Raw genomic sequence first — 27,999 nt, 5'->3', positions numbered from 1 at the left:
CACACAACCTGTAGCTACAAAGAGGTACTTATCATTTCCTAAATGTTTCTCTTCTAACCTTATTTGTTCATTTTTGTACTTTCACCCACAATTCCCTCTTAATTCTCTTCCTATTTAATTTTTTTCTATTCCTTATGATATAGTTAAAATATCAACTTTCTTATTAAGCACTTCATGACCATGCAATCAGGTGCAACTTTAACTTCAAAAGTAATTTTTTTAAATCTAAGATTGTAGAAACATTTTACCTTAGGGTGTAATTACTCTTTTTGTCTGTCTACACATAAGACTGTATGGTTTGGGGAAGCTATACCATCATCCTGCCATATCTGTGGGTGATGCACATGTGAATTAAGAAACCACAGATCAAAAAACTTGAAAAAAGTAAAAATTGCATCTGTACTGAACATATACAGAACGTTTTTCTTGTCACTGTTTCCAATTCAATACAACAATTGTTCATCTAGCCTTTATATTGCGTCAGGTATTATTGCAGAGATAATTTAAAGTATATGGGAGGATATACATAGGTATGTGTATACTATGCCATTTTACATTAGAAACTTGAGCATTCTTTAATTTTGATATCAACAAGGGATCCTGGAACCAATCTCCCATAGATGCCATGGAATAACTGTCAGCATGTCTTATTTATCATTCACCCTTCACAATGATGGCTTTTATTATATTGAAGAACTATAACTGTAACTAATTTCCATGAAATAGACCTTTCAAATTTGAAGGAATAGAGATGTATTTAGAATACCTTAAATACTCTGAGACTGGATACTTTAATGTTATACAGCTTCTTTTATCTGAATTTAATGTTTACCTTGGGTAAAAGAAAGCATCTAAAAATTTCATTGATTCCTCTAATGTAAGGTTTATATTCATAATCTGATTATCTGTTATTTGTGGTCCCAAATTTAACATTCTTCACAAATAGATATGGCAGATCCTTTGACTATCACAAGCTCTACAGTTCTTTCCTTGAAATTCTTTTCCATGCATTATGTTCAGTTCAGTATTACTCAGTTTCCAGACATAAGTTCAGTTGAGTTTCATGATCTTATAAAGGACAGCAATAAAAGTTATTTTATAAACTATTCATACAAACATGAGTATAAAAAACATATAACATGTCCCTCTGTTTTCCCCTCTTGGCATGCGTGTGTGTTGTACTGATCAGTTGACTCTAAGGGGAAAGGCATGACCCAGCTGAACATGTACAGTCCCTTTGCCAAACTTATCCATCAAAGAAGTCAATCATTCTGCTGGCAGTGGTGCTAGGTGATGGGATATTTCTCCCATGTTTTTCCAGAGGAGGAAAAAAGTAAAATTCTTTCTCATTTCTGAAAATCTGTTGAAAGGGAAATAATACTTTTTAAAAATTTTCTCCCAACCTGTTGAGTCGGAGAATTGGGCCCCAGGCATATAATAATCCCTCAGAAGGGAGAGGAGCAAACTTCAGCCCTAATAGATCTTCTTCCACTTTCAGGGGACTGCTGCCCCAAAACTAACTTTTGCAATTCTAGGTATTTTCTCCAGACACTGATAAGCAAGTTGCTCTTGCCTCTTGAATCCTTGGAAATTATTTATATCAGATTCCACTAGCCCCCAAATTTATACTCAGTTATATCCCTCATCCCTATTCCTTCTGGTCTCTGAGGAAGAATTTACTTGCACACACATTTACATTAAGGAAGAAAATAAGTGCCCTAGAGTTTAAGAGAAATAAAAGTACACCTATTTATGGTTATCAATCTGATCAAATACAAATTAATTATTCAATTCTGTTTGCACCTATGTTTATAGTTTAAATATAATACATGCCAAACCATTATCCAACATGAGGATATTGGTTAAAATAATAGATATACAGTCTTCCCTCAGTATCCAAGGAGAAATGGTTCAGAACCCTCTCTGGATACCAAAATCTGCTAATACTCAACTCCCTTATACAAATGGTGCAGTATTTGCATGTAACCTACATATATACTCTGAAATATTTTAAATCACCTCTAGATTACTTATAATAGCTAATACAATGTAAATGCTATGTAAATAATTATGATATTATATTGTTTAGGGAATAATGAGAAGGAAAAACATCTATACATTTTCAGTACAGATGTAATTTTCTTTTTTTTTTTTTTTTTTTTTTGAGTATTTTTGATCCACAGTTTGTTGAATCTGTGGATTGGGATCCTTGAATATTGAGAACATTGTAGTTGAAAAGAAATGTTAAACCAAGTTATGAATAGATAGAACTTATATGACAATATTTTCACCATAAATACATGGAAAATTTGTCAATAAATGTCAGTTGAGAAGCTGTACTAGACATTTGTCATATCCAGGAGATACTTATACAGTAATTAGTTATTGAACATGTTTAGACTCTGGGTTCTATACTTGTATGCTCTGGACCATGGAAACCAGTTGGGTAGAGAAGGACCGGAGGGCTCAGGATCTAAAGACGTACCATGAAGGCAGGAAGTTTCAGAAAAACATCTAGCATAGGAAAGGGTTTCACATTTCCATGCATAGTCTGAGGTGTTCAGTTAGAGTGGAGAAAAGGCTTAGCATAGATGAGCCAATATTAACATTTAGAAATACAGGCAAATGCAGACTCCTTGCATTTGGGTGGAGATCAAGCTTGGGGGTGAGAAGCAAACTGTGTGCAAAGTGACACAGTAGTGTGGCCAGGAGAGAGAATCTGAGCAGTAATGCTAGTACAAGTGTGCCAATACTATCCCTTGCCATAGGATTCTCAGCTGAGTGCTTATCCTCAGTCAAGGGGGAGAGTCTGCAGATGAAAATGGTTAATTATTATAAATTGTCAGAAATCTCATTATTTTTAGGTCCTTCAGAGCTTCCCCTCAAAGACCAAATTTATCCTTATTAAAGGTAACAATTCCCATTTAACTTTTCTGGTACTCAATTACTGGGAAGAAGATGGTCATTACCTCCTCTATGTGATAGAATGAGAAAGCAGGATAGTGAATGATGCCCAGGGTCATGTGCTCAAGTCTTCTTGCTCACAGTTCTTTACCTTTCTCACCAGCCTTTTCTCAGTGGCAAACAGAGCAGAAAAATTACATAATTACCTGGATAATTTGGACAAGGGGAAAAAAGTGATTGCTGTGAATTACATAAGCTCTTTTAAAATTTCCCAAACATAAAGTATTTTTACTTTTTTTTTCTCTTATTCTCAGCAATCTCAGATGGACTCATACATCTCTCTTTATGGAGAATGATTAACACAGACTCGACTAGGGAGAAATCAAATTATACAGTTAATAAAAAACTAAAGCTTCCATCCATGCTAAGTGACAATGTAGCACCAGGGAAAATTAATTATTGCATTTTAGAGGAAAAGGAGTAAGATATGTCAGGTTTGAATTTAGCCTTAGGATCTACAATAAATTCCAGTTCTTTTGTGACTGAATTTTTTAAAGAGCAAAATTACTCAAAGTCATGTAGCCATATCCTATAAGAGTAAGAAATCTTTTAAATTTTTTAACTGAATTAAATTCTTAAATTGCTTGAATTGTTGGTAGGAATCTGCTGTAATTTGGATCTTGAATGGCCCTCTAAGGCCCACAGGTTAAAAGCTTGGTAACACTATTGGTGGAAATTTTAGGAGGGGCGATATTGTACAGGGACTTTAGGTAACTAGGGACATGCCCTCCAGGGGGATTGTGGTCTATCCTCTCTTTTTCTCATTGTTGTCCATGAGGCAAGCTGTCTCCTTCACCAAACACACCCTGCCATTGCCATCAGCACCAAAACAATGGGTCCACCTCTCCTTGGACTGGAACCTACAAAACCAAGATAAGCCTTTCATTTTTATAAATTAATTATCTCAGACATTTGGACATAATAATGGATAGCTGATAACAGAATCTTTTCATTGTGCAAAATTCAATTGTTCTCTAGGTTATAGCTGTGAACAATCACTGATTGGTGAAAAATTACTAAAACTGCTCCTTTTCACGAGAGTGTTTAAGTGAATGTAATATTCCTAAAGATATTCTCAAAATGCCCAAATTTATATGCAATTATTGTCAAATACAGCATCGTGCAGTTTTTAAGATCCAAAAGTGAGTAGTTGTCAATGAAGGCAGATTACTAACAACTGGGAATACTCATTTATAATCTGAGATTATAGAACATTTTTTCTAAATTAAATTGTACAAACTAGATTGACTGATATCCTCAGAGGTTTATATTTCTATGTCCAGCTAAATGGAAAGAAATAAACCTAGACAAGAGAAAATAATGTACTGTTACACGGGATCATTAGTCCCTCTCTGCTCTTGTAATCACAGAACCATCTTGCAGTAAGAGATTATGCTAGTCTTTGAGTGCAGCTTCCACTCTTATCAGACCAGGCAACCCCTGTTTGAACACCATGGCCACAGGCATTAATTACTCAGCACACTGCCCATTCCATCAGGAGTACCTTTAATATCTGGGGACTGGCCTATCTTCCCTTCTAGACATATTTATCAGCTTGAATCTTTGCTAACTTCCTGGAGTTAACAATAAAAAGTGATTGTAGCTAGGTGTGGTGGTACACACCTGTAATCCTAGTTACTCAAAAGGCTGAGAAAGGAACATCAAAAGTCCAAGGTCATCCTGGACAACCTAGTAAGACCTTGTCTTAAAATAAAATTTAAGGGTTGGTGATGTAGCTTAGAGAGGTAGAGTACTTGCCTAGCATGTGCAAGGTTCTGGGTTCAGTCCTCAGTGCTGCAAAAGAAAAAAAAATATTCTGATCCCTCTGATTTTTGATATCTCTTTAAATACATTAAGGCCATTATGAGGACTCCTTCTATCCCTTTATTCTCCACACAATTGTACCCATATTGTTCCAAAGTTTTTCATATAGCATATTTTTAGGCCCCCACATGACCCTGGATACAGAGTCAGGGTACCATTTAATCAGTATATATTTTTTAATGAAAACCCCAATAGTCTGATCAGAGAACTATAGAAAAAAAAATACCTTATATGCATGAGTAGATAGAGAATTCCTTATGTCTACTGCAGGAAAATAGGTGATTACTTCATATTCCTTCATCAAGGTAACAAATACATTCATATATAAATTTAAAATCATACCAGTATATTTTTCTCTATGTGATTTCCCATTTCATACTTTACATGCTAACATGTAAATTTAAATGACTGCTTTGCTTACAACAGTGAACAATAATTTTGATAGGGAATTATTAAGCTCCAGTTTTTCCTAAGATTTCTCAAGTTCCTTTGGTAGTCAAAGCAAAAAAATATCAAAATAGGGAAAAATGTTGATAATTACACCTTTTTTGTGTTAGCTTTCTATCACCTTGAAAAAAATACCTGAGAAAAATAAACTTAAAGAAGAAAGGGTTTATGTTGGCTCATGGTTTCAGACTTTCAGTCCATGGTCATTTGGGTCCATTGTTTTGGGGCCTGTGGTGAGGCAGGACATAATGGTGCAAGTCTTTGGTAGAGGAAAAGCCTTGGTTGCTTACTTCCTGGCAGCCAGGCAACAGAGAAATACGGAAAGATGGAGAAAGAGAAGGGGCCAGGGACAAAACGTACCCTTCAAGGGTATACTCCTAAATGACCCATTCCCCTGAATTAGTCTCCACCTCCTAGTGTCCAGTACCTCCCAGTTCCACCACAAGTTGGCAACCAAGTCTTTAGCACATAGCCTTTGGGAAACATTTTAGGTGCAAACCATCACACTTTGGAAAAATGAAGAAAGCAAGCATCGGAAGGGAGTGTATCTTTTAAATGTGAAGTATTAAATGTTGCTAATGCTACTGAGATATCAGTACTTTTCCTAGAAAGAACTATCATGCCCATCAGTTCCATCCCTATCCTCTTTCTACTAATACAAAAAAAAAAAAAAAATGACTGAATTGTTTGTTTTATTACCCAAATTTGTGTGCCCAATCTCTACGTCTCTCCTCTTGGCAGAATACACTTCTCTTTCTAAAGGAGGTGAAGGAATTAAGTGCTCCTTAAAATGGATGATTAGTATTTTTAAAAAATGTTTCTTAACATTTTCTTTTGGATAGTGACCTTTCCACCAGTAGCCTCTTGGCTTTATGTGGTACAAAAGCTGCAAAGAGCTCTTTGGAAGTAATCCAAATGAAATAAGTACATGTGCTTAAAGGTGTTTTATTTAGACTTAGAGGTTTATTTATATTTGTCTCCACAAATTCTAAGCAGTATTGATCTATGTACTTGCCAGGATAAAACAAGACAAGATACAAATCTTACCACTTAAAAAATTCTCTCATGAGAATAAAGTACAACTAAAAGATCTTTAAAAGCATCTTCATCCAAATGCATGACAAATATAACTCTACTATAAATGGAGGGTGCGATGAATTTCAGAGTAGAGTTAGCCAACTACCTAAGAGGACATTTCAAGGTCGCTTATAGTACTGGGTAGGTTCCTGAAGAGCATTTGGAAATTTTTGGAAATTATTTCTGTGAACTATATTTGCACCATTTTAAAAATTTTAATGTATCCTCATCAAAAAGAACTTGCAGGATAATGAAGCTGGTTTGGCTATGACTAGTAAGGTGACCAAGAAAATTTCCTTGAGAGGCAACAAGGTATAGTGGGAAGACATGAAGTAAGACAAAAAGTGGTTTGCAATCTAATTCAATCTTTAACAAAGGTAACCTGATGCAGGTATATATGCACTCTCAGCCTCATTTTCTTCTGGTAAGCGAAAACAATGATCCTCACCTCTAAGTTATGTTGTAGCACAGACAAGGTGATTAATGCATAAATTTTATTTCATTTCTTGGTTGCAGTACACATTACCTCGAATTTAACAAGTTGCAGAATTTATAAGAACTAAGAGATCACCTGTCATCTTTAAAATTAAAAGACTCAGAGAATATAAAGAGATATTTTGTGTTAATGTTTCATTTCACCTCCAATTATTTTCATTCTTAATAACTGGAAAGTGAGTATGAAGTTCATCATCAATAATATTAACACTTGGTTCATCTCTAGCTTCCTACCATTAATTGGTGATTTTTCCATTAACCGTTTGCTTCCAGAGAATGAGATGAACAAAGAAAATGACATAAAACTTTATTAGGATCTCTGGTAACAAGTTGAACAAGGAAACAATTTGAACTATGGATCAAAATGAGTTCAGACTCCTAATTCCTGTCTGTTGATGATAAAAGCCTTGAAGTCAAGCACAGATGCTATGGACATCACAGTTTCAGACTTTAGGAAAATGACAGTGACAATACTGGAAGTGGCTGTTCATTTAGGGGGGAAATGAGTAGCAATAATGGTGGGGAACTATTGAGGAGGAAACTCAGTAGTCCTTTACTGTCTCTAAGCCTTCAGTATCATCAGCACCTCTGTGCCTCCATGCTGACTAAAAATCCATACAAATGTGCTTTAAAAATTTACAAAATGGTAGCCTTCAGGTGAATATGTGCAGTAACATCTCTGGAAATAGCTAACCTGTTGTTTGCATAACCAAACCTCTAGAGTGAATTCAAATCATTTTTCAAAGCTTTAGGAAGGGAAGAAACATTCACAAAATGGGAAAAGATACCTGTGGGAAGGGAACAAAAAGGATGTGAGAAAACAGCAGGAAAAACTACCTGAAGAGGGTTTTAGTACATCAAAAACCATAATGTCAAGGAGAAGTTGATCTTTCATTCTTGTAACCAGCTGAGGAAATTCTGCCTTGAGCATCTGCTAGTAAGGATAGGAAAAGGGGAAGACTCATTTTGCCAAACTCAGATCCCATCCATAGCTGATGAGTCCTAACTTTAGAGGTTAAAAAACCATTGAGCCCTTTGAGCCTGGAGGTTCATTGGAAATTAGCATGGTGTGGACACATCCTTATTGAATTCTTTTCTTTTGCCCCATTTGTACTTACCCTTTTTTTTTCCCCTTTCTCCCTGCCTTCTTTCCTTCTTTCCTGTCTTGCCTTTCTTCTCTAGCTTAGAGTCAATTTGTATTTCATGAGCAGGAATAGTGACCATATTAGACTTACCATATTCCTTTGCTCCTAAGAAAAAAGTAAAGGACCAAGAAGATATCACTACTGACATTTATAAAAGTGCCAGGTACAACATGGTGAGGTTGGAAAAAATGGAATGGTATCATCAGGAAAGGTTTTTTGGAAGGGGTAACCTGAAGTATTCATTCAAGTGAAGAGAGCCACACAGGATATTAATAAGAGGTATCCAGAAGAATTTCATTAAAATGCAATTTTTGCAGCAATGCTTAAGATGCAGAAGATGCAGACCAGTTGTGGGATAGCATAAAACATGTGGGGAAAAAGGCCCACTCACACACTGCTGGTGGGACTACAAAATTGATGCAGCTACTATGGAAAGTGGTATGGACATTCCTCAGAAAACTTGGAATGGAACCACTATTTGACCCAGTTATCCCACTCCTAGGTTTATACCCAAAGGACTTAAAGCCAGCATACGACAGAGACTAAGCCACATCAATGTTTATAGCAACTCAATTCACAATAACTAAACTATGGAACCAACCTAGGTGCCCTTCAACAGAGGAATGGATAAAGAAGTTATGGCATATGTGGAATATTACTCAGCCTTAAAGAATGAAATGATGGCATCTGCTGGTAAATGGATGGAACTGAAGAATATCCTACTAAGCAAAATAAACCAATCCCAAAGAACAAAAGGCCTAATGTTTTCTCTGTTATGCGATGCTAATTCACAATAAGTGATGGAGTTGGGGTAGGGAAGAATAAAGGTACTTTGGATTAAACAGAATGAAACAAGGGGAGGGAGTATGGGGTTTGGAATGATAGTAGAATGAATTGGACTCTATTACCCTATGTGCATATATGATTATACGACCAATGTAACTCTACATCATATACAACCAGAAGAAAGAGAAGTTATACTCCATTTATGTATGATGTGTCAAAATGTATTCTACTGTCATGTATAACAATTAGAGCAAAATAAATAAATAAAACATTTTAGGAACTAAGAAAGAAGTTGAGGTATGATTTAGAAAAGAGAAATAGCTGTCTTTGTTGGAACGTGAACACAAGATACCTGTTTTCTGGCAAGAAATCATGAAAACATAATAGCATTGATCTTTAAATATTTTATATTAAATCTTCAGTAAATTCACACAATGAGAAGAAATACATTTTGTTAAACTCCAGATTTTAGAAGTCTAAAGACCATTGGACTTTCCTCATATGTTTTTAGAGCAATGTTTTTAATGTTTTCAATACTCTTGGAAATATTTTCTAAAATCCTTTTTTGGAATAAGTCAATGACAGGAAGTAGGATCTAGAGTTAGCATTAGCCATGGTGTCATATTGAATTATGATCCCTAATTACACAAACCTTCAGGTTATGCATGCTTAAAGAGTCTAGAATGAAGCAGGAGAACAAATACATAAGTGATGTTCCATTAGCTCTTCTCCAGTTCATCATGTAGAAAAATGATTCCATCTTTGGATTTTGGAGTTGGTAGGCACACATATCTTTGTGCATGGCACTGCATTCTTTCATAGGTAAAACTCATTCAATTTGTTAAATTTAAGTATATTTGTAATTTTATTTGTCTTCTCAATCTTATCTCTCAGTTTTTTCTTCCTGGCATTTTTAGCAACGTGATTTGTTTCTACTAACTTTCTAGTTACCAAAATTACTTTAGCATTGGGCCTTAAAATATAGAAGCAGGTTTGTATGTATCTGTATAAGTATTACTAGAAAAAAGGTGCTATATTTAGAGATAAAATAAATTCACCAGTAGGAAATAATCCATGAATAATAATAATTTTAAGGAAAATTTTTAGAATTTTCTATGAATTAGTATCCACCTGTAGGTGTTGGCTGTGAGATACAGTACACAGCTTTCTGATGATACTCTTAATATCTTATTTAAGAGCTTATGGGAGAAAAGTGATTTTGGGTTTCAAATATAGCCTGTCACTATTCCAAATTCTGCATCCTCAGCTAGTGACAAAGGGTATTCATCATGGACTTTCCTGAACTATTTCTCACAATTCTGAAGATTAAATGTACATACTTTTATAACAAAAACATGTTAACCTCCCAGGGTATTTCTTGATGTTAAAATGTGCTACCATACATTAAATGCACATAATTGGCACACCTGGAAAGTCATTACCAGAATGGTATCTTAAGATGAGAATGCTGACCTGTCCCACTTTTACTCAGAGTGTGAAAAGCCACGTGGTCCTGATCCTTTGCTGGGACTCTTGTGTAACCCAAGACAATAGCCTGTGCTGGTGGAGGTCAAACACTCAGAATTCACAGTGTCCTCGTCATCACCTAAATGATGCTTCTCATATGTACAGGTCTCCCTGTGTCTCCTGCAGAGTTCATCCCAATCCTACAGTAGACTTTGTGATTTTTACTGTAATACCTGTGGTTTCATGTTTGATAGTACCCATGGTGTGTCACTGATCAAAAATCTTTCAAAAACTCATGAGCTTTTGATCTGGCCTGTAGGTCCCCTCCCCCATTCTAGGCCCATCTCATCTTTCTGAACCTATTTTACTCTTACAACTCCCATCTCACAATATAAAGCCACCTAATGTTACTTAAATAATTTTGAATCATTGATCTCTGCTTAAATTGTCCAGGGGCCTTTCTAAGCCTTGCCATTCCTCCAGGTCCCAGCTACAGTTCCCAGGCATCATAGTCTGAATTCCTAGGATGGATTATCCACACCACTTATTAGGTATTTATCAAATGTTTTCTTATATTGTTACATTTTACCTTTATACCTAATCTCCCAAAAGAGACAATAAACCTAATAATGTGAAGTTCTGTAAGACACATCTTTTTGCAAAGCTTCATATCATTATGGCCTGGTAGAATGTTTTGCATATGGTTTATGAATAATTCCTATATTTAGTAACTATAATGATAACTATAAAGCATTGCAATTTAGTAGTAAAAGCAGTTCCAAGCCTTTCTAATAGTAACCAAATAGCCTAGAAATGGGAAAATATAAGTTTTCAATATTATTCCAAAAGAAGGTAATAGAAACTCCAGGAATACTAGACAGTTATTTCATGTTTTAAAACTATAAGTCAAAACCTTCCCGCTCTCACTCTCTACTTTCTCACCTCGGCAATATAGCCTTTGTTACTTACTAGCATAGCAGTCATGTATGCTCTTCCTCAATGCCATAAACTGAGAAAGAAAATTTTCACTTTCTATTGAAATTTTGAAATGTCACTACTATCATTTTCTCATTTACTTGTCAACTTTTTTTTAATCAAGTGCTTATTTTTTGTTGCACAATTAGGCTTCTTTCATTGACCTGAATACATACAGGCCCTGTCAGAAACAAATTTTTAGCGATAATCACAGCTTTCATGTAACACATCAGACCCTGTTATTTTGAAAATGACATGACCAATAATGAGGTCCTTTAATCTGAACTTTTTAAAGACTACTAAGAGAGATGAATAAATATATTGATACAAAGATTTTTTTTGTCACTATATGGATCTGAACATATAATTATTATACTGTTCTATAAAAGTTTTAGTATCTGAAAATTCTGAGCTGATTTTTCTTTAAGTTTTTGTGCTATGAATCCATCAAAAATGTAAAAGATTTAGTTGGTAGTTTCTATGTTACTTTATGCTCTCTGGACATGTTCATTATATCAAAAGTCATCATTTTGAGCTCAAAAATTACAAAATATACAGGAATTTAATAACCTATTGATTTTGTTTGGAGCAGATAATGCTCAGGAATTCCTATAGCATTTAAAAAATATTTAAGACAAACCATAGTCTAGTTGAAAATATTTGAGAGGCCTAACTGATAAAGGACTGTTATTCATAATATACCAAGAACTCTTATAGCTCAATCGTGAGAAGCAAACAACCTGATAATAAGTATGCCAAAGACCTTAACAGACACCCTACCAAAGAACTCACTCAGATGGCTTGTAAATGTGGGAAAGTATGCTCAATGTCAGTATCACTGAGGAAGTATGAATTAAATAGCAATGAATTATCACTGTGCACCTATTTCAATGGCCAAAATCTGTAACAGTGACACCACCAAACACTGTCAAGGATGCTGAGTCACAGGAATCCTCACTCACTGCTGGTGGAAATGCAAAATGGTATAACCAATAGGGAGACCATTTGGCAGTTTCTTACAGAACTATACATACCCTAACCCTAAAATCCATCCACTGTGTTCCTTGTTATTTACCCAAATGAATGAAAAATTTATGTCCACACAAAACCTGCACATGGATGTTTATAACAACTTTATTTGGCATTGCCCAAACTTGGACACAACCAAGTTGTCTTAGATGAATGGGTGAAAGACTGATTCAGCTAGGCAATGGAATATTATTTAGTGCTAAAAACAAACAATCTACCAAGTAATGAAAAGACATGAGGGAACTTACAAGAAACCAATCTAAACAGCCTACATACTATGTCATCCCAACTATATGGAATTCTGGGAAAGACAAAACTGGAGACAGCACGTCATGGTTGCCAGCATTTTAGGGGTGAGAGGGAGGAATAGGTAGAGCACAGAGGATTTTTAAGTCAGTGAAATGATTCTGAATGATAGGATAATGTGGGCACATGTCATACATTTGCCAAAACTCACAGAATGTACACCACAAAGAGTGAATACTAATGTGAACAGTTGATTTTGGGGGATAATGATGCTCCATAAAGGCATTCCTATATAACATCATCACCAAAATCTTACTTTAAAGTAAGGAGAATGTCACTCTTACCCTGAAGAGTACTGAAAGCAGTAGTCCTGGTCCTGCCTCCCTGACCTTGTGTCACTCAAGAGAAGTCTGTGGTGTGAAGATCAAGCACTCTAAAGGGCCCTGGTGACTGATCCAGTTTTTGGCACCCAAACATTAAATGGCTAAAATTGTGAGAAAAAATAGAAACATTATTCTGTTCTCGTAATTGTCCCTAAAAATCTACCTAGGGACCTGGTTCTTTTGCTTCCACTATAAAAAATAATAATGAACACAAGTATTTTTGTGGTTACCCTCAAATAGTAAAAGTTATATGTTGTCACTATCATTTCTCAAATAGTTTCTGTTCAGAAAGGAATATGTCTTTCTGGCATTGTAATAAAAATCCAAATTTTATTCAAAATTAAGCTTCTCCCTTTGTTGCATGCTCAATGTTTGACTTTTATATGACCCTTCTTTATCAGATAATTATCTGAGGTTTCAGACTCCTCCATGCCTGAAATATTAAAAGGGAGAAGAGATAAGGAGGCAGGAAAGCTACATATGTACTACAGACTTTGGACTCTCTTGGTAATTTTCTGGATTTTTCAGAGACACTTATCTGCGCTTAATTTCTCCCTGAAGGTATAACTTAGTTGGTGTACCTTCTCTGTTCACTCTATTACATTTTTTCCTTCAGACCATGGGAATGTGTTCCAGTACTCAGCCATTATCTCCCAACAATGGTTCTTGGAAAAGCACTGAGAAAAAGTCCATTTAGCTCTCTCTCTTGATGGCCCACATCTGCTCTTAGACCCATCAGATGTAGCAATTCATTCCTTCCAAACATCACCTACTTTTTGTTTGGCCACTAAACAGGTAGCTCCATTCACAGGCTTTATTTTGAGATTTATTAAACCTGAGTCAGATACTAGTTGCTGTTTCTCGCAGGTTCCAAGGGAGGCTTAAAGCCTTGCTCAATAGACTCAGGAAGAAGCAAAAATATTCCCTCCTTCCCCTGGTCACCACTGTAAAGTTGGTGACATTCATAGCACCTCCTCCAACAGAGTCCTCTTTTTAGTGTTCAAGTTCCCTGGTCTTTTCAGCTCAACCCTTAACATACTTTCAATGTAAGTAAGAGGCTCAAGGTCCCTAAGCATGATTCAAGACATTTTCTATATAGAGTCTACCTAGTCACTCTAGCACTTCACTCAGTTTGAGTGGGAGTAATTGGCTCCTATTATCATGTGGCCTCAACTGTCATTGAGGCAGAAAGAGTTCACGTTCCACCACTGGCTCACTCTTAGGATTTATGAATATAAATCATGGCTTGCATAGTAATAGGACATGTGTGATACATTTCTTTTAACCATTATCTTCCCAGAAGATGACATTTTCCCATGTTCTATTGGTAGTTGCTTAATGTATGTGATTATAAGCTCTGTGAGTTCAGAAACCGTATCTGTTATTCTCTATATAGCTGTGGATCACCAACCATAGTGAAATTCATCTAAAGAGTTGTTGAAATATTATCTCTACCCTGCAAGAATTTGCTAAAGATATAAAGATATAAAAAAATTATAAAGATATAAAAAAATACTTTGAATTCACAGAAGTTGATGAGATTGAAGAGACACTGAATTGCCAAAACACAGTCTGCTTCTATATCCACAGATTCAGCAACCAGACTCAACCAAATTTACATTTTATATAAAGGAATTTGAGCATCCTTGGATTTTGGTATCTGCAGGGCTTGAGGGTCCTGAAACCAATTCCCTATGGATACAGAGGGAAGACTGGAATAAAAGGGGAGAAACAAGCAATATATTCTTTTACTACATAAAGATTTTATAAATACGAACATTAGCGGCAAATTAAATGCTGCCGAGTTGAAATACAACTTTGAGATTTAAAATGTGCAATAAATAAATATTCTGATGAAGAGGAAATATATAGCAGATTTATAATAGCAATACTTTCACCCAATGATAGTTTAAATCATTCCCTTTTTAATACTCACAAGTCCTAAATGGTAAGGATGCTTCAGAATTACAATTAATGTAAATCATTGATAATATTTCTAATAAAATAATTTTACCTCTGTTTTTGTGGTCAGGTAAACTTTCAAAAGTGGAATCTATACACATATAATTACTTTAGATACTTCCTTGCTGCCTATAAAATGCAGTTGGGGAAGGCAGAGAAAAAAAAAAAACAAAACAGAATAGTTCAAATAGGAAACTGAAAACAAATTAGTCCCAAATAAGCTGACATTTATGAAGTAATTCTCATCCTTATAAATTGCCTTCTTGCAGGAAACAGACCTTATCCTGACTTTTAATATTTCAATGCACCGATCTTGGTGGATGGAGAATGGACCAGGATGTATGGTGACGTCAGTGACACCTGCCCCAGACTGGGCCCCAGAAGACCATCGCTACATCACGGTCTCAGGGTGTTTTTTGGAGTACCAGTACATAGAAGTGGCTCATAGTTCCCTCCAGATTATCCTCGCAGTAAGTGTTGACAGTCAACCACTTCTTCTACTGCTTCTGGAATTGTTTTATTTCTGGGCAAACTCAGTGCCCGCAAATGGAATCTATGTGTGGGGTCCCCCCCCCAACCTCCGCTAATTAATGCCACTTTTATTAAGAATATGTTAAACCAAGGTATCCCCTGGACAATGCATGCTGATTTTCTTCAGCAATCACAAAATGGTCTTTAACATCATCAGCATTTTCCATAGGAAATCCAACCAGTCAATATTTGGTTATCTGACTTTCGTAGACTTTTCCAAAGATTCTAAAGAAAGATCAGAGGGTTTTCACAGCTAACACTCAATGTACCGAAACAAATGAAATTTCAATAGACACTTTCTCCCTCATTGTTTCTTTTTGATTGTGCCAGCATGTGGATTTCTCTTCTTCATTTTGTCCTCTGCCATACTTTCTTCTTCCTAGATTTCCTCCCGGGGAACTGTCCATCACCTATTATTCACTCTCCCTCCTTTCTGAACAAGTCAACTTTTCTTTAAATTCTAACCCTAGACTTTCATGCTGCCATGTTTCATGGGATTTTACCAGTAAAGAGTCCTCGCATCAGGAGGAAGTAGGAGTTATAAATAAAAAATGTGTACAATATATGATAAGCATATAAGGTTATATAAAAGGTTATATAAGGTTTTATAAAATAAATCATATTACAATGTATTATAACAAAGATAAATAAAAACATCTCTTTCTCAAGAAGAACTATCACTAAGGCTAGCTGCATAATATTGTGGGATTTACCTTGTTAAGGCAATTTTATTTTATATGAATTCATTTAATCATTACAGATTCTAGAACCCTATATATTTTTTCTTAGATTCCATGTAGATCTGAGGTTAAGTTGCATGTCTTAAAATTGTTAACCCAAAATAATGCAAGTACAATCTGCTTTTTATCTCTTTCTTTGAGGATGATATGGGTTCACAATTAAATAACAAGAGATAAATTCTGCATAGAAAGGCACCAATTAGTTCACATGAAATTCTTCAATAACTGAAACCATGTACCATAACATATATGTCATATGCATGTTATGGTAGACTATAGGTACACTGCACTAGTAAACACATCCTAAGTCCTTATGACTTAAATATCATACAGGTTTATTCCACGTGTCAGCAGGAGGCTCTACAATCAGTGTCACTAAGGAAACAAGGCTAGTGGAGCAACCACCAACCCAATTATCATGGATTGCCATGCCCAAGATCACAGAGAGATGTGGATTTTCCACATTGGTACATGTGTGGCCCTGCCAGGGAGAAGAAGCTCATTCTTCACAGTTTATTGTCTATCACTATAGTCAGACAGTCCCATCAAACACAAAATGGCCAAAAAGGAGGGAGAACACTAAATATTTCAAGATCAATAAGAATAAATTCCAGAAAATTTGAATTCTGTTCTTGGCTAAAGTACTAAGTGGTCTTTCCCTAATATGTCCAACCTGAGACACTTCTTCAAATAAACAAAATTTTCTGTATTCATGTTGAACTCTAAAATGGTTCATTTTGCTTATTATAAAGATAAGTTAGATTTGGTGACATGGTAGTAGCTATTTAATTCTTTAAAATTATTTAAATAGCATTGACTCTCACATAGGAAAGGTGAAATAATTCTGAGACTTAGAGACAAATTAAATGTCAATACGGATGTTTTAGAGTAGAGTTTTAAACAAAGCTTTTTTTGTATTATCCCTCTCTCCCTTCCGTTTTTTTTTTTTTACTCTATCTTCAACATTTTGGCAAACTTTCACCTACATTTCAAGGATGATGTAAAGATGCAGTTTACTCGTAAGTAGTTATATATGACACTTCTGGAGGGTTATTGGAATGTGTGTGTGTATGTAACTTTATTCACATAAAATTTTGGCCCAGGGAATTTGCAAAGAAGTACATTTGGACGTAAAAGTCTATGTTAAGTCTGTCATACTGCACAGAGAAAAACATTTTTACATAAGTAAAATCAATCTGTAAAGTCAAGGTGCCTAGAATGCAAAGGTGAATGAAAGTCCCTAAGAGAAAACCTGGACAATAATTCAGATTACTGGCTTTCCTTTCAGTTTACACTGTCTCCTGATGGAATGAAAATTCATTTTAGCAAACCATCAAAGATTGTGGCATCTTTATTTCTTTCTCTTCACCTGGTCTTCCTTCTTGGGGTGGGGTTGAGAGGGTTCTTTTGTGATGCTGATTACGGAACACCTGGGAGCAAGTTAGCAACTTGCATGCCTAAAAAACTATCTGTAGCAGTTTCAACACTTTTTGCCTTTAGGCTTCCTTGTCTAGCCAGTCTCTGGCTGAAAGTGCCTGCTGTACAGAAGACTGAGCCAATCTTAACTAGAATTTAAAATGCAAACCAGCCTGAAGGTCTTATCTTGAACAATTTGCTCAGGCAGAGCAAATGCCTTATTGGAAGCTCTCCAAAGATATTTTCCTGTACTCTTGCTGATCACTTCTGCTGTAATGATTAAGTGATGAAATAGTGTCTGGACTCTCTGCTCCTCCCCTTTCGTATTATTCTGATCATCCTCCTGACAGTCAAATATTCAGTTCAATCCAATACAGGGAATACTTCTGAGTGCTTGTCCCTGAAATATCTAGAAAAGCAAAGACAACAGGATCCCTGACTTTGAAGATGTCACAGTTTAAAAGGGAGCAGGGTTCCTGAGGGTACAAACCAGGTTCAAACAGGCACATTGAGGGCTGTGGTAGATAGAGGATGCAGTTCTTGCAGTTTGGGGCATACTCTTAGCTTCTTAGTTTCATACTGCTTCTTGTAATGTCAGCTAACCTCTCATTCTGATTGTTTCCATTAGTCTCCCTTCTGGGATATCTGGCTTAGACTTGCTTTCATAAACTACTGCTTTTCCAGCTATTGCTCTTGATTAACTCCAAATCTCTCCAGCTTTTTCTCTACCCTCACTCAGCCTTTTTTTCACAGATATCTAACCCCCAGAATGCCTCTCATTGCCTTGTTCAGTTTTCTGCCAATCAACTTCTGGCTGATTTTGAAATTAGCATTCACAAAACCCACATTTGCATCTCACATACATAGTCATCTCCCATCTACAGCCAAAGGAAGATGAGTATAATATCCACATAATTGAGAAGAGGGACTATTAATCACACAGCCTCCAGCCAAGCAGAAAAGGCTGCCAGAGCACCATAATGATGAGCCAGGAGTAAGGTTTCCAGATTTCTCCTCCTCCAGCAGCATTTTTTTCTAGTTCGTATCAGATACTACATTCATAAGGCATACAGGTGTGCACAGCTTTAATAAAACCATTTTTTAAAAACTCCACACTTACCAAGTAGATAAAATGTGTGTGGGGAGAGCAAGGGGATCAACTAGGGAGGTGGTGGTGTTCACATTACAAAAGAATTGATTGGATTTCTCAAACAATGTGTAATTGGAATTGCACAGGTTAGGAAATATGTTCACATGAATTCAATCTTATGACCATGTAACTATCCTGTGAGTGCAGCATAACAGGTTAGAAGCCCTTCCTAAGTTGTTTAGCTAGTAAAGAGGGACTGTGGACACGATTTTTCTTGTATCAAGTTTGGGAGATTGTCTTCAAACTGAATGCTGTAACGGCTAATGGATAATGGATTACTGAATGGGTTACTGAGTTCCTCAGTGAATGCTGTGATTGATTAGCTACTTCTGCCATTGGTGAGGAAAATGGATATGTATATACCTCATTTATTATGCACATATTAGACTTCATTTCCGTAACCAAAACAATGAAAAAAGAATATGTTTTGCAAACAAATATACATAAGTGATACTTTAAGGGAAAACATATATTGGAATAACTGAAGTAAATATTTGTTAAAATATATGTTAAAATTCCCAGTAATTCATTAGTAAATTAAGCCTTTAATCTCTCTTTTCTCTAGCCACATCCAGAGAATCAATATTTCTAAATTTTATACAAACCTCTCCAATCAAAATTGCTTGGTTTTGTTTTTCTTTATTTCCTTTACTATTCCTTACTTCCGACATACTTCTAAATTCATGGCAGATTGACTATTAATTTTTTTTTTTGGACACTAGCAGAGGATATTGATAAAAATGTAAATAAGCTTACCACTTCCCACAGCCATTAGATGTGGCTTAGAAATCATATACAAATTAGCAAGGAAGCTATTGAAGACTTTAGAAAACTTTATTTTCTTTTGTTTGTTTGTTTGTTTGTTGGCACCAGGAGTTGAACCCAGGGGGCCTTAACCACTGAGCCACATCCCCCATCCCTTTTTAGTTTTTATTTTGAGACAGGTCTTTCTAAGTTGCTTAGGGCATCCCTGAGTTGCTGAGGCTGATTTTGAACTTGGGATCCTCCTGCTTCAGCCTCCCAAGCTGCTGGGTTTACAATATGCCCATCTAGAAAAAGTTCTAATACCTCTTGCACAGCTTATAGCTAAATCTAATTTAGTATTTAAGTTCCCCCTTCAGATATATCTAGTACCTATTTAGAAAACTTGGTATAAGTTCATGAAATCATTATTCAACAGATCATGGATTTAAAAATTGCTGTAAATCAAATGTGTGCCTTTAGATCAATGAAGTCACAGATGTTCTCATTATTCCCAGTTAAAAATTTATAATTGTCATTTATCTTGCCAAGCAGTACCACTGGTGAAGAAATTTTCTAACTTTTGAATCCCTTAATCCAAGTTGGTTTGAGTGATGTGTGAGTCTTGCTTTGTTGCTTTTGTGTGTGGTACAGGCTTTTGAGTGGACTTATTGTGTGGATTGCTCATTGGTGTCTCTAATTGAGAAACACATTTGATTGTTAAAGAACCGATTGTGACTTTCATGCCACCTAGGCATTGCTTGCTATCCGCAATGTAAGCTTTACATCTAAGTTCTAAAGTGAGAAGTGGAGAAATGGAGTGAGCTGATACTCAGTTGCAGCTATATTCAGAAACCATATGGTTGCCATGGGGATACCCTGTGTTCTATTTATTTGAACTGAAAACTTAAAACAGAGTTTTAAGAAAAAAAGGAAGTTTGCTTTGGTTGATTTCACAGTGAAAAATGATTTAGTCATTTAAATTATAAGTTGATTTTGCTATTTTATGAACTAAATTAGCCAGATCTGCAACTACATAGTTTAAGTAAAAAATATACTCAAAGCCCATGATTTTTTATTAAGAAAAATATATTTAAATTAAATAATATTTCAATATTTCCCAAATTTACATATATATATATATATACACATATATATATATATATGGTCAGGTTAGGTGGCTTTAAGGGAGTTAGGGGTATAATTAATAACTATTTATTATGTCTTGGTAGTGTTTTTGGTATACTTCCCAGAAATTGTTGTTGCAAATTGAGCAATTTCCAATTCTTTGTTTTTATTAAAATTGAAAGAAACCCTAATAAACTTGTAACTTGGTAGATTATTTGAAATAATTTTTGTGATAGCTAATTATGGAAATTGTGCTATGCAACTTAGAATGAGTCATAGAAATTGGGTGATATCATTATATAGAACTGCATCCACTATTCTATTTAAGAAAAATATTTTTCAGTGCTTAAACCTAAAAAAGTACTAGATATTGAATCATGCTGAACTGTGTCCCATTCTAATACAAATAACAAATGGATTTAAATACACTTTTATTTTCATACATTAAAAACTTAGGTCAGGGGCTGGAGATATAGCTCAGTTGGTAGAGTGCTTGCCCAAGGCCCTGGGTTCAATCCCCAGTACCGACAAAAAAAAACAAACAAAACAACAACAACAAAAAAACTTTGATCAGTTTGGTCAGACTAGTTTGTTTAAATCAAATGTGTAAAATAATAATTATGAGAATAATACCATTATTAACATTCTTAAATGAGGATACCTTTTTTAACACTTACTGCCTTATGAATATACACAAATATACACATTTATATATATGCATTAAATTTGTTACAAAGTAGTATGAGTAACAGGCCAATAATACAACTTTCAAGTAATAAACATATTTAATTAGAACAAAATTCTGTAAAAGCAATGTACTGTAGTGGCAATACAAATTCAAAAAGAAAATGAACTACATAAAATTTATAATCCTTAAGAATGTGTACGCATGTGTCAGGTGAATTTGAAATCACAGTGATATTCCAATTTAATTGGATATATTTAAATGGATAACAGAATAGATCTCTTTAAAATCTATTAATATTTATAATGTACCAAAATAAGTAGATCTTTTGCAATTAAATTAGTTCATATTGCCTAGAATGACTAATAGATTAAATGAACTCCTTATCAAAATCTCAGTGTCATTTTTTGCAGAAACAGAAAAATAGTCCTAAAACTCATATGAAACAACAAAACACTCTGAATAACCAAAGCAGTCTTAAAGACCACAAAGTTGGAAGTATCATTCTTCTCAATTTTAAAAGAATTGCAAATCCACAGTAATTAAAACAGCCCGGTACTGGCATCAAGACAAATATAGACCAAAGGAACAGAATGGAGACCCAAAATAAATCCACGTATATATGATCAACTGATCTTTTATAAGGCTGTCATTTCAACTAATTAAAGAACAAATCAAGCATTCAATGCAAATGCACATAATTTTCAGGTAAAACTTTTAAAATCTTTTCAGGATACATAGGGGCAGAAATGAGCACTACTCTAAAACAGTGATTCTCAACCCTGAGAATCGGAATTTCCTTCTGATTTATTTAAAGGATTGCCATGCCAGGAATTCCTGAAAATTCTGTTTACTTAGACCTCAGGTAAGGTCTTTGGTGGGTGTGATTTTCAAAATTTTCACCAAAAATATTAGTGCCTTCCCTTTCTCTTCACTATTGGTCCCTCTGATGTCCTGAATTTCTCAGAAGCATGGGGAATCTGGTCAGGGCAGGTAACTGATTCCAAAGGGCATCAGGGCTCTGGCTGCCTCATCAGCTCCTTCCTGGGTCTTGAGAATTGTTTCTATTCCAGGACATCAGGGTCAGGTCCTTCAAATAATGAACTTTCTATCAAATAATTAATCTGTGCCTCTACACCATGAGTTCTGTATTTCCACCAAACAGTGAGTTGGTGTAGCTCTAGAACTGTAAACAGAATCTTCTGATTCCTAGTCCAGCGTTGAAGATGATACAACCTTTTTCTTCTTAAGACAAAACTGCTTGCTGTCTGTGGAGTGAGGATCTGGGCTTCTTCCCTGCTCCCAGGCAGGCTTCATAGCTTGAGACTTGGCTTGATTCTTGGACATGCTGCTCTGGCTGTGAGTCAGGTCATCAGAAGTACAGACCTTCTTGTCAAAAGTTAGTGGCCCAAGAAACAAAATGAATGTGATATGTCTTTCGCATCAGGATAGTGTCTGCAAATATTCAAAAAAAGAACAAAATGTCAGTGTAAATAGGAAATTTTTCCAAGAATACTCACTGAAATAAGAGAATGGCAAGTTGAATCCAGAGAGGACATTTCTTGATGCTTGAGTGTACCAAAACTCATATAAGTAATAAGTTCTACAACTAATTTGAAAACCCCAAGTGGATCTATCCCTAAATGGTAAGAAATACTGTTGTTATTGAATGAATACTATTCAATATGTATTAATATAAGCAGTTTGGTGATTATTTTAACCAAAACTTGATTGACATATAGATAAGATACCAGGGCATTACTCTTTTAATTGATATTGTTCAAAGGAATCTATTAAGTTCTAGAAGCATAATACATAAGTTTATTCAATATATTCCCATGAACAATATCCTTTTAAAGCATAATGCTACAATGTCTTATCTACAGATGCCAATCAACTTTTGGTTACAGTAATCATGAAACAGTTAACAGGTCCTATATTTTATTTTGTTTTATTACTGAAAAGTGCCCTTGTAAATTGATGAAAAAGCAGAGAGCAAGAAATTAAACAGTATCTGAAATCAAATTAAATGTAGGTTTTTTTTTTTAATATTCTCTGGAATTCCCTACATGCAAGTTCAGAAATATAAGGTAAAATATTCACAGTCTGGGAGTAACAATCCTTAAATATTACACCCAGTTGTATAATAAACTATTTTGTAATTATGAACTAAATGAGATAACATTAAAGAAATTGCCTTGAAAAACAATAAAGGTAGTATTATTTATTTTCTCCTTAGCTCAGTTTCTTTCTTGCTCATTGAGAATACTATAATCCTTTCAGGATAACTCACAATGATGTGCAAAAATGAACTAAATCCTACTAAGTTTACTTACTCCCCAGATATTACTATGATTCTTAAAACCAATATAATACTATTTAGTGTACTGTACCACTAGCCTATGTACACAGTCCCTTATCAACTATTGTCATCAGTATGCAATCTCTGTTCTATGTCATGTTTAAAGGAGTTGCTTACCTCCTAGGCATTTCACTGTACCTATGGGAATGTTTTTTAGAAACACTACAGAATAAAAATATTAATACATTTAAGATGGCAGTGACAATTAAAGACTGCAATGAGTCACCAATAATTTTATTTTCTTAATAACAGGAGATTTAAATTGAATAAAGTATTGTGCATAAAGTATTGTGCAATAAACTATGTATAATACCATTTTCTATATTTAACTGTACAATCATCATAAATTTATTTCAGAATTAAGTAGATTTTATTGAGTCACAAATTATTTTAGAAACAAGTAAAATGTATTAAAGTATACCAAAATACAGTATTTTGTGAAAAATATTACAAGTTTTTGGCCTAAGAATGAAAGGTTGACATCTTCCTTTGAAATGTACAATACCATTATCTTTGGGGATTTTTTTCAGTCATGATCAATTACTGAGATAACAAAATTCTTAAGAAATAAATCTTCGGTAGCAATTTCCTCTTCACTGGAAATTAAACACAGTGATAGAATAATAGTAGTAGGATGTGTTAGTGTTTCTAAATAAGAGCATGGCATTCTCAAAGGAAGGATATAAACATGATTTATACTGACAGCTATAATATGAGGGATAATTTATTGTTTAGCATGCTATAGTTGAATGGAAAAGAATAAAAATATGGGCAAACACACTTAGGCTAAATGTGTTTACACAGTAGAAGAAGAGCCATCTGTGATATTCTTTCTGTACCTTTTGCTTTAAACAGTCTTACAAACAGGATTTAAAACACTGCTATTCTCAACCCACACGCCCTTCCACACATCATGGTTTGTGATTCCTAATCTGGGTCCTCTCTTCCTCTCCCTCTCCTCACAGCATCATGGCTGCCTTCTCCCTGACTCTACCATTTGTCCTCTCTGCCGCCCATTATGTTGAATCCCTCTCAATCAGGAATCCAAGAATCAAGACCAGGACTTTTCACACACATATGTTTATCACTTGTAAATTAATTCATGATGATATCTTTATTATACTTAATGAGGTAGTTGCCACATGATTATTTTTGTTAATGCTAATTGCAAATATGGTTCCAGAGTCATAGACTGAAGAGAAGAATGCTATAACTCCAAGGATATTATGACTTTCTTTCTCTCTTCTTTTATCTTAAAATATATGAGTTTCTCTGCTTTTTTTTTTAATTGATTTTCAATAGTTCTACTTCTTAAGCTTGGGTTGCATCTTATCAGCAACTTTATGAATGATCTATATAGATCATTCCTTTTTTCTCTCACTACCAAATGTCTTCCAAACATTCATCTTCACTTTCTCTACTTCTTTTCCCATAAATTTATTGATTTCTTCATCATAGAATTATGGGTATGTTCTCTTTTTGTTTTTAATTTCTAAAGAGTACAGCTCATTCTTGCTGTAATTTCATGTTATTCTCTTAGATAAATGCCATGTTTACATTGATTCAGTCCTAATAGACTATGTATTTACTATGAAAACCAATTTTAACTGAAATTATACTGTGAAGTAGAGAAAAATTTCAAGTTAGTGATTCAAAGTTGGTCATGTATTCATTTTCAGTAATTACTTATTTCACAAATTTAGAAAGTCTATGTTGCTTATAATTAAAAGATTCAAGACAAGTTGTCAAAGAAAGCTTGATGTTAAAAATCTGATAAAGGAGAGGGCAAACCTACATGGGAAAATATGTTGTCCTTATTGTCCTTTAATTATGAGCCTGTGATCTGAATTGAAATTACATAGATGTATTGCCCACATTTTCTTTGGTTCACACTTGTAGAATAAAAAGTTCCAAAGTTGCTGTGATAATTATCCTGGAACTGAGTTAGAAGACCCCCCACTGCAACAGTGCTATGGATTTGTATCCTAAGTAATGCTATATCATTGCTATCCAATAAGGTCCCCATGACAATGTATGACCAACATAGCATGTGGAATAATGGATCTTAACTGCTGTCAACTAATACATTCAGGAGCTTCATCAGTGTCTAGACTGAGTAACAAGACCAAACAGCTGATCACCCTACAATTTTATTCTTTTCCTAGATGGATGTAACTGAGCTCCGTGAAGAAGACACGTTTCAATCATTTATTAGTCCTGCACAGATTTCACTTATATGGAATTTATACATAGACTCGTTTTCATAGAGAAAGATGATTTCCTCTTCTGGATTCAATTTATCATGTATTGGGCTCTGTATTTCAGGATAAAGAGCTCTCCTAGGCTTATTGCTCCTAGGAGAGAGGTCAAATTGAAATGACACAAAGTTAAGTTCATGTTTCAATTAAAAATTGCAATCTGTTCCTCAGTTAAGTATGAGATACTACAACTTTCAGTGGGCAAGAATTTTCAGTTTTCAAATGGTGGTTAAAATTGTATAGACTTAATTTAAATATTAAAATTAACAAATTGATTCCTTAATGTTCTTCAACTGCTTGGAGCTTGAAACTGCTTTATATACATTTACTCAGTCAATAAATATTTGCTGAATGCGTTGGTATGCTCATTGGAAATGCAGGGGTGAGTCAAAGTCTCTGCTCCCATGCCACTTAAGTTATTATGAGAAGATGCATGCACATAGTGTGTGTACATACATGAATGTACATACATTTAATTTATGTATAGAATATATATAGTATGTCCAATATGTAACTGCTCTGCTGATGAATAAAGCCAGGTAAGATAAAAGAGAACCCCTGGAGAATGGCCAAAGAAGGCCACTTAGAAAGGTGATGTTTCACCTAAAATCAGGACTGAGCCTATGGAGATGCAGCATTAAAGGTAGGGCAATGGTAAGGGCTGTGACCTTTACCTGAGGGCATACCTGGAGTTCTGACCAGGTATAACCTAGTCTGCAGTCAGCAAACACAACTCACATATTCAAAAGTGAGTTCACTTACCTAACTCTATTTCACTCTTTCTGCTTTCTATTTAAATTCTGCTCTCTATAAATGACTCATGACTTTCCTTCAAAATCTAGTCATCCTCTCCACCCTCCATTTCTCACATTTGAATTAGCCTCAGATTTAATTGTTCAACTTTTTCTATTCCCCTTGCCTTCTTCCATTTCTCTGTTCCTGTCTGCCTCACAACCCTGACATTGAGCTCACGACTTTCCATCTCAAGTCTTCATCTCCCTGTCCTTCTATCACTCTCAGTTGAAACAAAACTGTTTCTGAAGGTTGAAATCATGTCATCAGCTTTATTCTTTTGTGTTATCTTTCCTCCTGTGTTAATAATCCAAATGAACTTGCATATCACTAAGTTTTAGGACTTGTCTAGTGACTTGTTCACTAGAAGCCAATGTTTTGCAAAATATCTCTAGAAATTTTTTTATAATTTTACATTTTACTTATTTAACCATTATATTATAAAGCCTACTCATCAGCATCCCATTAATGTCATATAAAATTTCTATAGAAAACAATAACTTTCCCAAAGATTGATGGGCATGACTCATTATTATTGTTTTTATTTATAATGTAGTAATTAGTTCACATAAATATTTTAATATTAGGAAAGGTTTTGTGTTTGTTTGTTTGTTTTGTGGTGCTGAGGATGGATCTCAGGGTCTTGCATATACTACAAAAGTACTGTATCACTGAGCTGCACCCCCCCAATGTGGGAGGTGTTTTTCAAGGATTCACTCAATGAGAAAAGGTTAATATAATATTCATTAATAATATTAACTTTGGGTAGGTATCACTATTTTAACCATGGTTTATAAAGGGTTTTACATATAAATTATTATACTTCACTCTGCCAATGTGGATGGAAAAACTATTTGATCATATAAATTATAAATTTAAAAACAATTAAAAGCTCTATTTGAATATATCTACATAAATATATACCTGAGGTAAGTCTTTGCTTTTATTTTTTGTGATGTATTATTAATTTTTACTTTTACATTCCATGTGCTTACAGATGTTAATCTCCAAAGTAGCACAATTATTCTCCCAACAAAGACAGTTTTTTACTTGGTTTTGCTTCACTGAAACCCAGTCAGAGGCTCTGATGACAGTCTGCTTGTCAGCTTTGCTTCATGAATCCAAAGAAAATGGGACTTATCAGAAACTGAACCTCAAACACTAACTGTGCCTCTTATTTGGGTCTTTTCATGCTAGGTTTGGCGAGGTCTTAGTCTTTCATCATGCGGTTCACCGACAGAAAGAGAAGGGAGCAGTTGCACTTTTAGGTACCACTCTGCAGACGGTTATATTAGAAAATAAACAAACAATATATTTTTAGGGCACCACCTGCAGCAAGCAGCTGTACCAAACAGAGCAGAACTACGAAGGATGTGATTTGTCCCATTTAACATGA

The 27,999-nt window shown here is 34.9% G+C and overlaps 1 protein-coding gene across 4 annotated transcripts in view; it reads left to right on the top strand.

Moving 5' to 3' along the window:
- The window catches only part of Nkain2 (sodium/potassium transporting ATPase interacting 2), a 957,495-nt gene that overhangs the window by 780,945 nt on the left and 148,551 nt on the right, over positions 1 to 27,999 (top strand). For all 4 annotated transcript variants that reach the window (XM_047559156.1, XM_047559155.1, XM_047559153.1 and 1 more), the window contains one exon: positions 15,070 to 15,270. In XM_047559156.1, the coding sequence (XP_047415112.1) occupies positions 15,070 to 15,270 (201 nt within the window). The remainder of the gene's footprint in view (positions 1 to 15,069; positions 15,271 to 27,999) is intronic.

Source organism: Sciurus carolinensis, chromosome 7 (genome assembly GCF_902686445.1).
Source record: "Sciurus carolinensis chromosome 7, mSciCar1.2, whole genome shotgun sequence".
In the NCBI taxonomy this organism is placed as follows: Eukaryota; Metazoa; Chordata; class Mammalia; order Rodentia; family Sciuridae; genus Sciurus; species Sciurus carolinensis.
Note: the sequence above shows the minus strand (reverse complement) of the source record. Positions and strands in the feature narration are given on the sequence as shown.